The 13,696-nt window shown below is 44.1% G+C and overlaps 1 protein-coding gene across 2 annotated transcripts in view; it reads right to left on the reverse strand.

The window, feature by feature from the left end:
• Positions 1–6,463: 6,463 nt before the first annotated feature.
• DOCK10 (dedicator of cytokinesis 10) overlaps positions 6,464–13,696 on the reverse strand; it is a gene marked incomplete at its 5' end in the record, with an annotated part of 193,040 nt that continues 185,807 nt past the window's right edge. For both annotated transcript variants that reach the window (XM_084243250.1, XM_084243251.1), the window contains 4 exons: positions 6,464–6,906; positions 11,416–11,554; positions 11,699–11,799; positions 13,478–13,668. In XM_084243250.1, the coding sequence (XP_084099376.1) occupies positions 6,790–6,906; positions 11,416–11,554; positions 11,699–11,799; positions 13,478–13,668 (548 nt within the window). In that variant the 3' untranslated portion in view covers positions 6,464–6,789. The remainder of the gene's footprint in view (positions 6,907–11,415; positions 11,555–11,698; positions 11,800–13,477; positions 13,669–13,696) is intronic.

Genomic DNA, 13,696 nt, shown 5'->3' on the forward strand with positions numbered 1-13,696 from the left:
GATGGGAAGGGACTGTGTGCAGGACCAGGGCAGGGACCACGGGAGGCGACAGTAGGCAACTGGGTGACTGGAAGTTACCAGAACCTGAAGGAGCTGAGAGTATAGAGTTGGGATGCATCCAAAGGACAAGATCATGTCGTTGCCCCTTCAAAGTTTGCTCCCTCAGACACACACATCAAATGACAAGTACTTCAGCGCAAAATCTCACTAAGGTTGAGGATGGAGAATGAACCAAAAAGTAGTAAACTCTGATGGTGTCAAAAACAGCTCCTTATAGGAGACTGGAGGACAAGTTTCCACAATGACCTTCAGCCCCAAATCCACCGTCCCACAAGATGGTGCTTCTCCCTCTGCTCCCCGCGATGCTCCCCAGAACCTTCTCCCCAGCTGCTTTGTCCCAACAGTGATCTAGAACGCCACACCTCAGTGCCGAGCCGCGACTAAGTGAAGATCAAGAAGTGGCCAGCCTTCGAGGAGGCGGTGACTGGGCTGGGAAGACAGCTCGGGCCACGTAAGGATAACTGGGAACATGATTAAGAAGAGGGAAGCAGGTGGCACAGACAATAGCCCCCAGCGAAGGACGCGGATGGGAAGCCCGGGTGACCAGCGGTCAGAAGCCAAGTTCCCGGGAAAGCTGCTGCCTCAGTGGGTCCCCAAGCAGCAGGCTCCCAGGGACATTTACCTGCCTGACACATCCTGCGCGTCCAGCCTCTCGGAACTCCCCGGGTGATGAGGGCGCGGGGAAGGGGCAGGCCTGTGATGTCGTTAGCGGCACTGGGGCTTCTCGGTGGCCTCCTGGAGCCCGACGGTCCTTCAGGGTTCTGCCTGGGGTGGTGAGGTGGGGCCTGGGGTTCTCACACTCAGGCCATCGTGGAACATGAGCTCCTCTGGGCCGCTCTCCAGACAGGCGCAGGAGGCGGGAGCCTCGGGCCTGAAGGCCAGATCCCACCTGGCCGGCGAGAGCTCAGCTGCCCAGGTGTGTGGGAGGATTGATGGGGTTGGAGAAAAGGCAAAAGGACCTTTCTGTCAGGAGGAGGGTCAATGTGAGTTGAACAACAGAACGTGTGGCTCGGGGCAAAGAGACAAACAGGCAGCCTATGAGGGGCAAACCAGGGGACAGGCATCCTGCGGAGACTCGTGGTGCCAATCAGGCCTGTGCTTCATCCTTTGCTGAGCAAAATATCGCATTATCAGCAGATGAGACACACACGTTTATATAATTTATTCTGTGGGGTCTCCCTGAGACCCCAAATTATGAACACAATTTGTAAATTATGAACACAATTTGTAAATTATATATCTGTCAAGTACATATATAGATAATTTGTAAATCACATGTAATTTGTAAATCATATTGAACCTATCAATTACATATATAATTTGTAAATTATTTATAAAAATAATCTGCCAGTTATATATATAATTTATCAACTAAATCTCATTTATAAATTGTTTATAAGTAATCTGTCAATTATATATAATTTGTAAACTATGTATAAATTTATAAATTGTATGTAAGTAATCTGTCAATTATATAAGTAATCTGTTCAATTATATACATAAATAATTTGTAAGTATATATAGTTTTAAAATTATATAATTTGTACATTATATATAATCTGCCAAGTGCATATGTAAATAATTACAAATTATATATAAACTGCCAATTATATATAACTTGTAAATTACATATATTGAAATAACTTACAGGATATATCCACGTATAAATTTTTCAATGATAGAAGTTTGGTTGGTGGTGGAGGAAATCAGGGTCCTTTATGATATAAGCAAATTTAAAATTGATTTAGGATCATTACATCACATTTGCTCTCAAATGTGTTTCATTTGCCAGTTGCTCAATGGTGTATGGAAATTATTTTCTTTCTGGAGTTTGACTAGTCCTCTACGATAAAAAAATCATCAGTCTACAGATAAGGTGAAACCCTTTTTCACAGCAATGCTGTTCGGGCTCTGAAAGCTGATGCTTCTAATCTGCCCTCCCTCTTCTGAGAGCCTCAGGCTGTCACGAAGGACACAGATCGCTTGATCCATTTATATTGCTTGTTTTTTTTAAAAACATTTATTTATTTCTCCATACAGGAGCTGGGGTACAGGCCAGAGGTGCGGGGGTAAGAGGAGTCATCAGAGACAGAGTGGGGAGCAGAACAGGTGGATCTACTGAAGTGCTGAGAAGACCAGCGGGAGAGACAGGAGAGGTCTGCAGTGCCATGTGGGTTGCTCCCTGGCCTGATGGGGATTGAACTCGTGCTGCAGTGGCTGGTGATAACTTGATAGCGCTGTCTTTAACCCCTGTGCCACCAGGGAGGCCCTGTTTATATTGCTTTCTAAATGGACGAGAACACAGAACTAGGTTACACTCTGAGGTTTGGAGAATGGGCACTTACTTGCCAGTTAGTTTTTACCCCAAATGAAGGTCATATTTTTTCCAAGTCTGCACATTTTGCACTTTGAAGTGAGACTGGAGAGAGAGGTGGCTACTGAAGAATAACTTGTGGATGAGCCAGGCCTGATGGTCCACGTCCTGGGCCCACCTGGTCTCTGTTGGGTGCTTTCCAGGGCAAGTCTCAGGGAAGTGATTTCACTTGTCTTGCATTTTCCACCATTCTTTACTGAGTTAATTTTGAGTTAATTATTCATTGAAGTAAAATGCAGTACACGCTGTAGAAAAGGGTAATATATGAAGATGAAAAAGAATATAAAATAGGGCCTCCCCTGGTGGCACAGGCGGTTGAGTGCTGCGCTGTGAAGCTATCCGCAGCCTTTGCAGCACCGGTTTGATGCTGATGCTGGCCGGCGAGGGTCCCACATGGCATGGCAGACCTCTCCTGTCTCGCCTGCTGCTCCCCTCAGCAGTGTATTTCGTCAGTCTGCCTGTTCTGTTCCCTGCTCTGTCTCTGGTGAATCCTCTTACCTTCCCACGCATCTGGCCTGCACCCTGGTTCTTGTATAAATAAATAAGTCTAAAAAAAAAAACAATATAAAATAGTACAATCTCTTGGCAATTCAAAATCAGGTCACTGGTTTACAAGGCATTTTTTTCTGCAAAGTAAATATTTAGGGGTAGTGTAGAGTATATGATTTAAGCAGGCTTTTTTTTTTTTTAAGATTTATTTATGCATACAAGAGCTGGGGTACAGGCCAGAGATGTGGGGGGGGGGAGGGTGAGAGGATTCGCCAGAGACAGAGTGGGGAACAGGCAGACTGACGAAATACTGTGCTAAGGGGAGCAGTAGGCAAGACAGGAGAGGTCTGCTGCGCCATGCGGGTTGCTCCCTGGCTCGTGCTGCAGAGGCTGCGGATTGCTTCATCACGCGGTGCTTAACCCCTTGAGCCACCAGGGAGGCCCCTAATCAGGCTTTTTAAGCCACTAGCCTCTGACTATCACCTGTGGCCTTGATCGTGTTCATGCAGAAGGTGAGTGGGTGTGGGGCATGCGTGCCTGATTGTGGACACCTGGAGCATGGGTGTGCGTGCATGTGCAAGTGTGCACACCTGAGCCTGGGAGGGAGGGGATAAAAAGGCAGAGTCACCCTGGGAGAGGGGGTTCAAGTTGCTGTCCCTGCTGGCTGGTTTCCCTGCTTACTATTATAACCTGTGAAGATGAAGCATCCAAGATTTTCTTCTAAACTATTGGAGCCATTGGTGAATCTACCCGGCCTGATGTGGTTACACAACAGGTAGCTAATTAGCAGAAAACTCAGTGAGGTGTTTATACCCTTGTCTAAGAATCCGCTGGGCCTGGACGCTAGACTATACTTTTAGGAGCTTCTGTTTCAAAAGGTTTGATTGAGCTCAGGAATACGCTTTTTATGTGTGTCCCACTGGATTCTGAAGCAGAGGGTCTGCTGTTCACACCCAGCAGTCACTACATTTATTTTAAAATTGATTCATTTTTGTGTAGAAGAACTGGGGTACAGGTCGGAGATATGGAGGGGGAGAGAATTCACCAGAGGCAGAATGAGGAGCAGAAGAGGCAGATTTACTGAAATACACTGCTGAGGGGAGCAGCGGGCGAGACAGGAGAGGTCTGCTGAGCCATGTGGTAGGAAGTTGAACTCAGGCTGCAGCCTTGATAGCGCTGAGACTGAACCCCTAGGCCCCCAGGGAGGCCCCCAGTGGTCACTATACTTAGTTAGGCATAAAAAGTGTGTCTGAACTGGGGTGGATGTCTATGGACCACAGCTGGCAATTTAAAAGGTGTCAGCCTGGTGTGGAGGCGGCAAGCACTTAGATGGGTCAACCAGTGTCTCCAATATAACTGAGAAGTATGTGTCCACAACTGCCAGATAGCCTGCTCGTTCCACAGATCCCAAGATGCTGGGATTTCCTATGTCTCTGAATATTTAAGTGTTAGTATCCACTAAAAAAAAACAAAACAAAACCGAAACAAAACTAAAGATAAAACATGTGTTGGATTCAGTCTTTACGCAGCTGATTTGATGCATCTGGTAGAAAGGAGGCAGGCAGGTGCTGGAGCTGTGGGGTGAGCCACTGCTCAGGGAAGAGTGTCTTGGTTAATTCTCTCTAGAGCAGCTGGGTCGAAAGTTGTCCTATGAACCACTTCTGGGGCAAAACTCAACCATGTGTGGTGAGAAAAATAGACATCAATGTAAAAAAATAATAACAATACCAAACACAACAAAGGAAAAACGGACAATTAGAAACCAGAGACCTCCTGCAGGGGAGGAGGCTGGAGAGGGATCGGAGGGAGATAGGAGCCCAGGGGACTGAGGTGATGGTGCACGGGTGCATTGGGGAAGGAAGCTCTATGGGGACTCCACCTGAGGTGGTGGGGGAAGCAAATATTATTTAAAAATGAACAGTGATGTAAAAAAAAATAAAAAAAGAATATTTGAAATTTAATGAGTGAAAAGATCTATTATTTCTAGTTGCTTCTTTTGAGGATTTCTTCCTAGTGTGGACGGGCAACCCACCGCAGCAGCGTCCTTGGGGCAGGGAGCCGGGGAGTCGGGATTCTCTCTGCCTAAGGTGGGAATTGCGTGGGAGACACAGCAGAGGCAGATACTTCCTGGGATGGTCATCGTGTCTTACACGTCCAAATGTGGAAATGAGAAAAGGCTGACTCAGGAAGTGGCAAACCAAGAGCACTGGAGCCAGAAAGGAGTGGCAACCAGAATCTTCACAAAATAGCCTTTATCACTTCTGTGTACACAATACTTAAATGTGTCTTCTAAACCCAAACTTTCCTTCTGGTCCTCGAGTCTTGACACTGGCCCTCAATGGATTTATTTATTTATTTGTATTTTAAAAGCACAGGTGCATTAGGAAAGGGAGAAAGGACACCTGCATAGCACAGATGGGCAGTCTTGAGGGGATTGCTGCCCCCCAGAGCAGAAGGATGAACTCAGCGCAAGTCTCCCTTGAGACTGGGACTTTGGAAGCACTGCCGAGGGCGAGTATGAAGTGGTGTTTCAGAGCCTGCCTTCTGCATGTGGAGGTGACTCAATTCAGAGGCTCTCCTGGTGTTGGGTGGCAGAGGGAGGCAAATGGGGAGAGAAGTGGAATATTTAGTGTTGCCCCAACCTGGAGGAGCATCAGGCACAGTTTTGATGAAAGTGCAGATCAGCGGGACAAGCTATTAATACTGTAGTAAGAATCTCCAAATCCTGGTGGCCCTAACACAACCAAATGTGTATTTCTCTCGAGACTCAGGTCCAGCAGGCTTAGCGGGCAATGGTGCGTGTGTGCACGTGTGCATGCGTGTGTCTTTGCTCTTGGTGGTCACTTGGGTACTCAGGCTTCTGAGGTTCCATCTCCAGGTGATTCCAAGAAGATTCCACCAGGGGTGGGATGGGAAAGAATTGAGAACTGGCTTTTAAATCTGGTCCTGGCATGGACAATCCTAGCCACCTGTTTCTAGATGACAGAGCTGGAATATTTGTGAATAGTCTGAATAATGACCACAGGCCTCAAGATTCTGATTCACTGTTTCCTTAAATCTATCTGGTGATCTGCAGGGTTTGGAAACCCCGGCCATGTCTCTTGGACCTCTGCAGGGACTTCCCAAATGCACGGGAACTTTTTACCTACTACTTGGTGAGGCTGCATAAGGAGGGAGGAAAGCGTTGCATTCAGCAGGTGATTCGCCCAATGAACCACCAACAATTGTCCACTTTCCAAGAGGGAACCAGATAAAAATTAACTATATTTTTTATTTCTATTAACAACAAAATAGTTCCATAATTTCACATCCCATTACTTTTAAGAGAACATATATTACAAATAAAGGAACTCCACAAACTTTAAAGATTAGTATTTATCAATACTTTTGTACACATACACAAATATTTTAATATAATGGTATATCTGAAATGTTATTCATATAATTTTAGCACTGCCATAAGTATTAACTAAAAAGGTTCTTTTAAATTTGGTAAAAACTGTATATTTTACAATCTTCTATTTACATTTGACATATGCTTAAATGTTACAAAAACATTCACTTTGACCTTTAAAATATGTGTACTAGGACTTAGGGCTGAACTTCTTAACCCAAGCAAACACAGAGTTTGCTTTGAGCTACACAGTCACTGGAATTTTGTGGCAATTATTCAGCTTCCCAATTATCAATGCGATTCAAAGAACAATAAGAAATGTGCAAATCTGGATGCTGGCAAAAATTCTCAAGCTAGCGAGGTAAAAAAAAAAAAATATGAACACCATAAAAACTTCAAATAAATTAAATCTCTTTCCCTTCCCCGAGTTTAGCTGCAAATTCAGAACGTTGTCTTGGAGCAGAGACCCCCCTCAGACTTCCGTGCTGGAGGAGACAGAAACTGCAGGCACCGTTGGCGCCGTCCGGTTAATGACTCGCGTGCAAGGTCGCTCCACCCCGCGCCTTGATGGCTCGTCCTTGGCTGTGATCTTGAGACAGGACAAAAAGACACAGTCAGAAAAAGGGTAATGGGGGGCGCAGGTTAACATCTCCAAACACAAAATTAAGACCCAGAACACAACAATTTAAAAAAAAATATCCTGGGCCTCCCCTGGTGGTGCAGGCGGTTGAGTGCAGTGTTGTGAAGCTGTCTGCAGCCTCTGCAGCGCCAGTTCAATCCCAGCCGGCCATTGAGATACCCACATGGCGCGGCAGACCTTTCCTGTCTCTCCCGCTGCTCTCCTCAGCAGTGTATTTCATCAGTCTGCCTGTTCTGTTCCCCTCTCTGTCTCTGCTGAATCCTCTCACCCTCCTGCGCATCTGGCCTGTACCCCGTTCTTGTATGCATGAATAAATAAATCTTAAAAAAAAATACCCCATGAGGATTCTGCAAATTTCAAAAATGCACTTTTCCTAGTCGATTTGCAGAATCGTTTACTCAACACCTGCTACCCACTTTGGAAAGATTTTCAATAGCTTCCCAATGCCCTTCAGAGATCCAGGACACATTTCTAACTGAATAAACCTTATGAAGTGTCAGTAATTCTAGAATTTTATTTTCTCTAAGCATTCATAATTTATACTGTCTTAGTCTACCCAAAGTGGGAAACAGCTGAAACAGCTCATTTAAATGCTTGTGTTAATGGAAATATAAGAAAAAAAAAAATACTGTGACTTGATTTTACTTTTGAAAATAATGTCAGTATGCTTAAATAATACTTTCTCATCAGATCTGCTCAAGTAATGACATATAAGCACATGAACCATAACAACACAAAACCCCAGGCACCTTTGAAATGCATCTTTTATAGAAGAGACTTTATGAATATTTCAAATTTATATTTATGACGTTTTCCCCACTAACTTCACACATTATGGTGCTTTAAGCTCTACTCCTCTTCCGAGACAGAATTGCCATTTCTGTCCCCACAGAGCACTCAGCATCTAAGAATTCTGTACAACCAATAAATTCTCCTTGATGTTATGATCAATGTCACAGTTCTGCATCGTCTGGTAAATAATGTATCTAAAGAGGCTGTGACACTCTGAGAGCGACCCACCATCTGCTCGGTGCTGTGAACAGAGGATTCTGCATTCTATATGTGACACCCATTGCCATGATCATCTTCGCTGTGCTGACATCTTTCCAAATGTTGAAACAGACTCTAAATGAGCATCTGATATTTATGTTTCATCTGGATATTTATATATGTATTACTTTGCCCTCAAGCAAAGGAGACTGATATGGGCTTGGCTGCCAAAGTGGCATTCTGGCTGTCTATGAAGGTAGTTATTTAACAACTCGAACACCTCTAATCTCCATGTACACACTAGCATCCACACCATCCTGTTCCATCTCTTTCTTTATACTGAAGTTTCTTTCACTAAGTAGATGGCTTCAGAGAGCTTTTTAGCTCAGACTTTTCTGAATGCTGTTGCAGTGAATTTCCTAATTCATTTTTGTTTTTCTGTGTCTATCTATCCATTCTGTTTTTTAAAATTCAGTGTTAGAATTTCTTTCTTCACTGTAATTTCATATGTACCTGTTACTAGAATATGTGCATGGGTGGATAGGTAGGTGAAGGTATTTCTGTAGTATAGGTTATGGGTCATACATACATGCATTAAGGAATTATGCTAAAATTTGACTACATTTCCTTCCCTGTTGCTCAAATCCAAATTGAGAAAATCAAACAAAAAATTTTGTTGTGACTCTGAAGTGAGATAAATAACTAGTTTTTTTTTAATACCGTGGACTTATTGACTCCTATCTTTTGCTAGCTGCCCCTGATTTCATAAAATCGTTCATTGCAACCAACTCTAAATACCTATCAATGCTTGTAATAGAAACAGCTTATTTTACTGTAGATAATTTACAATTTTGCTACAGATAGTTTTTAAAATTATATATATATCTATCTTTATGGGGTAATATTGGTTTACAACGCTGCATGATTTAGGGGTACAGGGTGACAGCTCTTCAGATGTGTAACCATACACACCCACCACCAAAGCATCAATACTCTTTCACCGTAATCCACTGGGACCTCACCCCATTTGCTACCCATCCCTGTCACTTTTGCCCTCTGGTGGCCTCAATTCTGAGTCAGATTTCTAGGGTTTGTTTTGGTTTAGTTTTGTCTGTTCCTTGTTTTGTTTCTTTATAGTCTACATAGGAGTAAAATCATCTGGTATTTGTCTTTCTTCTTCTGACTTATTTGGCTTAGCATAATCTCTAGTTCCATCCATGCTGTTGAAAACAGCTACAGATAATTTATACTTATCACTGATAATAGTCAATTAAATAGATCCTTCTTAAGAATCTCCTCCGCAGAGTTAGAAGTTGGTATTTTGTTGACATTTTAATCTAAGGTGGAAATATGGAAGGCCATAGGGTAGAGAAAATAATTTTTTAAGGAAAACTGTACTTGATGATATCGTGTTTATTGTATGTATTGTCTCATATATAAAGATCTGGTAGAAGCTTAGAAGCAGGAGAAAATTTATTTTTCCTCCCAACAGATCCATTTTTCTTACAGAATAATAAGAACTGTATAATCCATCAGTTTCTTTTCCTTACATCACTTCACAGGAAGTACAGAATCCAATTTTGCTTCTCTTAGCAAAAGTATTCTGAAAAAGAAATTATTTTTTTCTCTCCTTAATTAATTGGCCTCATCTTTGTATTCCTTTTTCTTTTTAGTACTTTAGGATGGAGTGATTCTTAATTTTGGATACAAATAAGCTCAAATGTATTTTAGAAGTTGTGTGGAATATGAGTTTTCTCTTTAAGAGCTGAGTTGTTAACTTTATCTCCAATCAGCAGGCTCCCCTCGACCCCTCCCACCCATACTGACCTCCCTACCTTGAAATGGAAATAAAGTTGTTCTAATTAAATAAACACTTAGGTAACACCAGCCACTATGGAGATGTCTGGGGAAAATGAACAATGATGAAGAGGTAGGTAGAATCAGAAGACAACAAGCAACAGAGTAGACATAGGAAAGAAAAACATACCACTTTTGCTTACAGTACTGAGGGAAATACTAGACACAGAGGAACAGAAGCTGTATAAACACGGACCGCAACAGAGCTGCCAGGAAAAAGAAAAAAAAGCATTTTTTGCTCAAAATTTCAAAGTCAGATGCAAGTTATAGTTGGAGACAAACATTTCTTCACCAATTTTATAACTTTGAGATCCATCATTTGCTCTTTTTTTGTGTCACACTCAGATTTATACTTTTCCCCATGCTATCAAGGCATTTCTCCTGAACATTGAATCCAGAACACCCCTTAAAAAAATCCCAAACCAATACTTGCTCCACTAGCAAACCCAGCCAGGGAGATGAATTCTCCCTAACCTAAGTTGATGAACCATTTGTTTCTTTAACTACTATGGAGAATTTCAAACGTGGGTAGAAGGATGGAAAAGAAACATACAGGAAATCAATTAGAATAAACATTTAATTTGGTGACTAGTGCTATTAGTGCTAGGCCACTTTAAAAAGGAATGGAACTAATATTTAACTTGTAGCTACTACGCATGAGGCATTATAGTCACATGCTGAATAATGACATTTCAGCCAATGGAGGGCCACCTACATGGTAGTGCTCCCTAGACATCGCCTAGGGGTGTAGCAGGCTACACCTTCCACTGTGTAACTACAATCTGTGAGTTGTGCAAATGACACAGTCACCTGACAACACATTTATCAGACTGTTCCCCTGATGTTTAGCGATTCATCACTATATGAGGTTAGCTTAAGTCTCCCTCAACTCTTCTATAATGAACACATCCAAGTCCTGGAGGGCACCACAGTGATGCAATGTCCAGGGGTGTGTGAGGGCTGATGGATTCTGGGAAGCAGGTAAAAAAACTGACACTTGGCTTTCAACCCCTTGATTTTCTGTGCCCCCAAATTCTGTAATGATGCCCAGTTTTGTATACAGTCTTACCTAATAAACTAGATCCCTGCCAAAAATCATGTATGGCTTGCTTGTGGAGTGAAGGACTGAGTTTTATACCAATTCTGCAAACGAGGAGGCCCCACGGACGATCTTGACTTTAAAAGGTCATGATCCCATTGGTTGTTAATTATTGTTTTTGAGTATAGTGCAGAGGCCCCTTGTGGTGGGTCTGTGGATGGTCATGAGTTCCTAAATCAGGATGACAGAGTGGCAGCAAGCCCTGGCGGGAAGGCCACCCACTGTTCCGTGGCTTCAAAAAGGACTCATGTGTTCTAGAAAACCAACAGCTCCTATGGTTTTGGGTAAACCTCTGAGAACTGTGGAAAGTACATGAATTATCCTTTTTTTCCTACAGATCTTCCCTCAACCTGATCTCTGCTTTAAGGGAAAGGGTGTTGAGCAAGGGGAGAGACCAACTCAGCAAAACGACATTCCTGTTAGCACAGCGGCCTCAGCAGCAGATGCCGGTCCTGCTGGCACTGGCGATGGAATGGACACGTTCTGTGAACCTACACCCCCAAGGGCCGCACCTGCTCATTCATGACGGCAGAGAGTTCGCCGAGCATGTCCTTGTAGTGGGCCCGCAGCTCCTCCTGGTACTCCAGCTGGTCCTCCTTGATGAGGCGCTCGTTCACACCCAGGGCCTGCCCGCAGGCGTCTGCGAATTGCCTGGAGCGACAGCAACGAGGACATGAACAACTGGCCATGGAAAGTGGAAGCTCAACATCAGTTTTCAGCTTGGGGAGGGTGAGCAGCTGGGATCCCTGACTCTCTGAAGGACAGGGAAGGACATGCCCACTGCGAAGAACTTACCTGAAGACTTCCTTCAACAGCTTTACTTGGTTGTCAGGGTATTTCTTTGCATTCGTTTCTTCTAGAAAAGCTCGTGCATAGGCCATTGGCCCGGCATTAACCTATGGGGAGAAGAGCATTAACTACGGACAATCCTCCTCTGGCCTGGGGCCTTCTCTGCAGCTGGAAGGAGCCACAACCATGGGCACCAACGTGTGGCAGCCAATGGTCTCACGCCACCTCGCAGCCTCCTGATTTGTGTATCTTTTCAATTTTCCCCACTCAAGTCCTTAAGCTACTAAAGGATGTATCTGACTACCTTTCTCCCACCTTCCCAAGCTTGAGTCAGACGCTCACCACTACATGTTCCTGCTGTATCTGCATCCTACACTGTTATTTTCTTTCTTTTTTTTCTAAATATTTAATTATTTATGCATACAAGAACTGGGGTGTAGGCCAGAGGTGCGGGAGGTGAGAGGATTCACCAGAGACAGAATGGGGAGCAGAACAAACAGATCTACTAAAATACACTGCTGAGGGGAGCAGTGGGCGAGTCAGGAGAGGTCTGCTGTGCCATGTGGGTAGCTCACTGGCTGGGGATCGAACTTGTGTTGCAGTGGCTGCTGATAGCTTCATAGTGCTGGGACTTAACCTCTTGTGCCACCAGAGAGGCCCTGAACTGTTATTTCCTTAATCTCTGAAAACTAGATTTACTTCTGTTGACAAACCAATACATTTGTATGGGCCTAGTCTCTGTGAAATTAAATGTCTGACATGCTAATTTTTATCAACATTAACATAAACATGTTAAGTATTTGCAGAAGACATTCCAGGGTGGCAGTGGGGTGTGCATGGCCCTGGAATGACTGTTAAACTGTTTTCCACTTGACAGCCTGGGCTGAATTCTGGCCCAAGGAGGCATTTATCAGAGTCACCAAGCAGAGGCATAACGCCAGGCCCTGGTCATGCTCATGCAAGAGTGAACACACATGGTGAAGGAGCCCAGATGCCTTAGCGCTGGTCATCGATTAGTGTGGCTTTGGGGCTCAGAAGGAACAAGAGGGAAGAAGGAAGTTAGGGCTGCATTTGGACTACATTCCAGGGTACTGCCCCGTGGTGCAGTGAGGGCACAGAGCTGCAAGTTTTCCTTTGCTTCTCCACACCCAACCTCCCTCCACCTTCCTCTATGCAGCTGTGTGCTGCAGCGAGCTGTCCTGTTTGCAGTTAACCATGATTCTCTTGCCTCCTGGCTTTTGAAAATCTATCATCATTATTATTATTTAAAGTCAGCCATGGGGACACAAACAAGAAGGGGATGAGGATGGAGAGAGCCAGGTCAGCCTCAGAATTAACCGTTGATCGGTCACCTCCTATGTTCAGGCCATCTGCCTCCCGTCAGGACTCCATCAGTCAGATAAATACCCATGCACATTTTATGAACTAATAAACATTGTTAAACTTTGCTTTTGAGCAGTTTGATAAGCTCCGAATGACAGGTCTTTTCGAGGGTCTGTGTTTGCTCATCAGTCATTTCACTGGTGAGCATTTAGAATCGAGAACACAGTTTGTCCAGAGAAGATGGGCCAGGAAGGTGAGGAAGAAGAAAGGCTGTCTCAGCAAACCTTAAGAAAGGCTTTTCTTTGGCCTGATGCCATCCCTGTGCATGTACAACGAAGACACTTTTAAGAACTCAGGTAAAGGTGGTGGCTGGTATCACACACAGAAAAAGGTCTTACGCCCTTTGTATGGAGCAAGTCTGAGGGTATCTTACTCCAGGTCCCTGGGCCACATGCACCTCACCTTCACGCCGACACTGCCCTGAAGTTTGAGCTGCAGCCTGATCATGTCCACATCGTCCATCGTGCACAGCTGGTTAAGCTCAGAGACCTTCTTGGACATTTCATCGATCGCCACCTCAATGGGGTTCAGGTCTGTGCTCTGCTGGCTTATCACCTGTATTCTCTTCTTCACGTAGGGGAACAGGTGACTTGCTGCACCAAAGCAAGACAAGAATATTTG

This window comes from Talpa europaea (assembly GCF_964194135.1).
Source record: "Talpa europaea genome assembly, chromosome: 1".
NCBI lineage: Eukaryota > Metazoa > Chordata > Mammalia > Eulipotyphla > Talpidae > Talpa > Talpa europaea.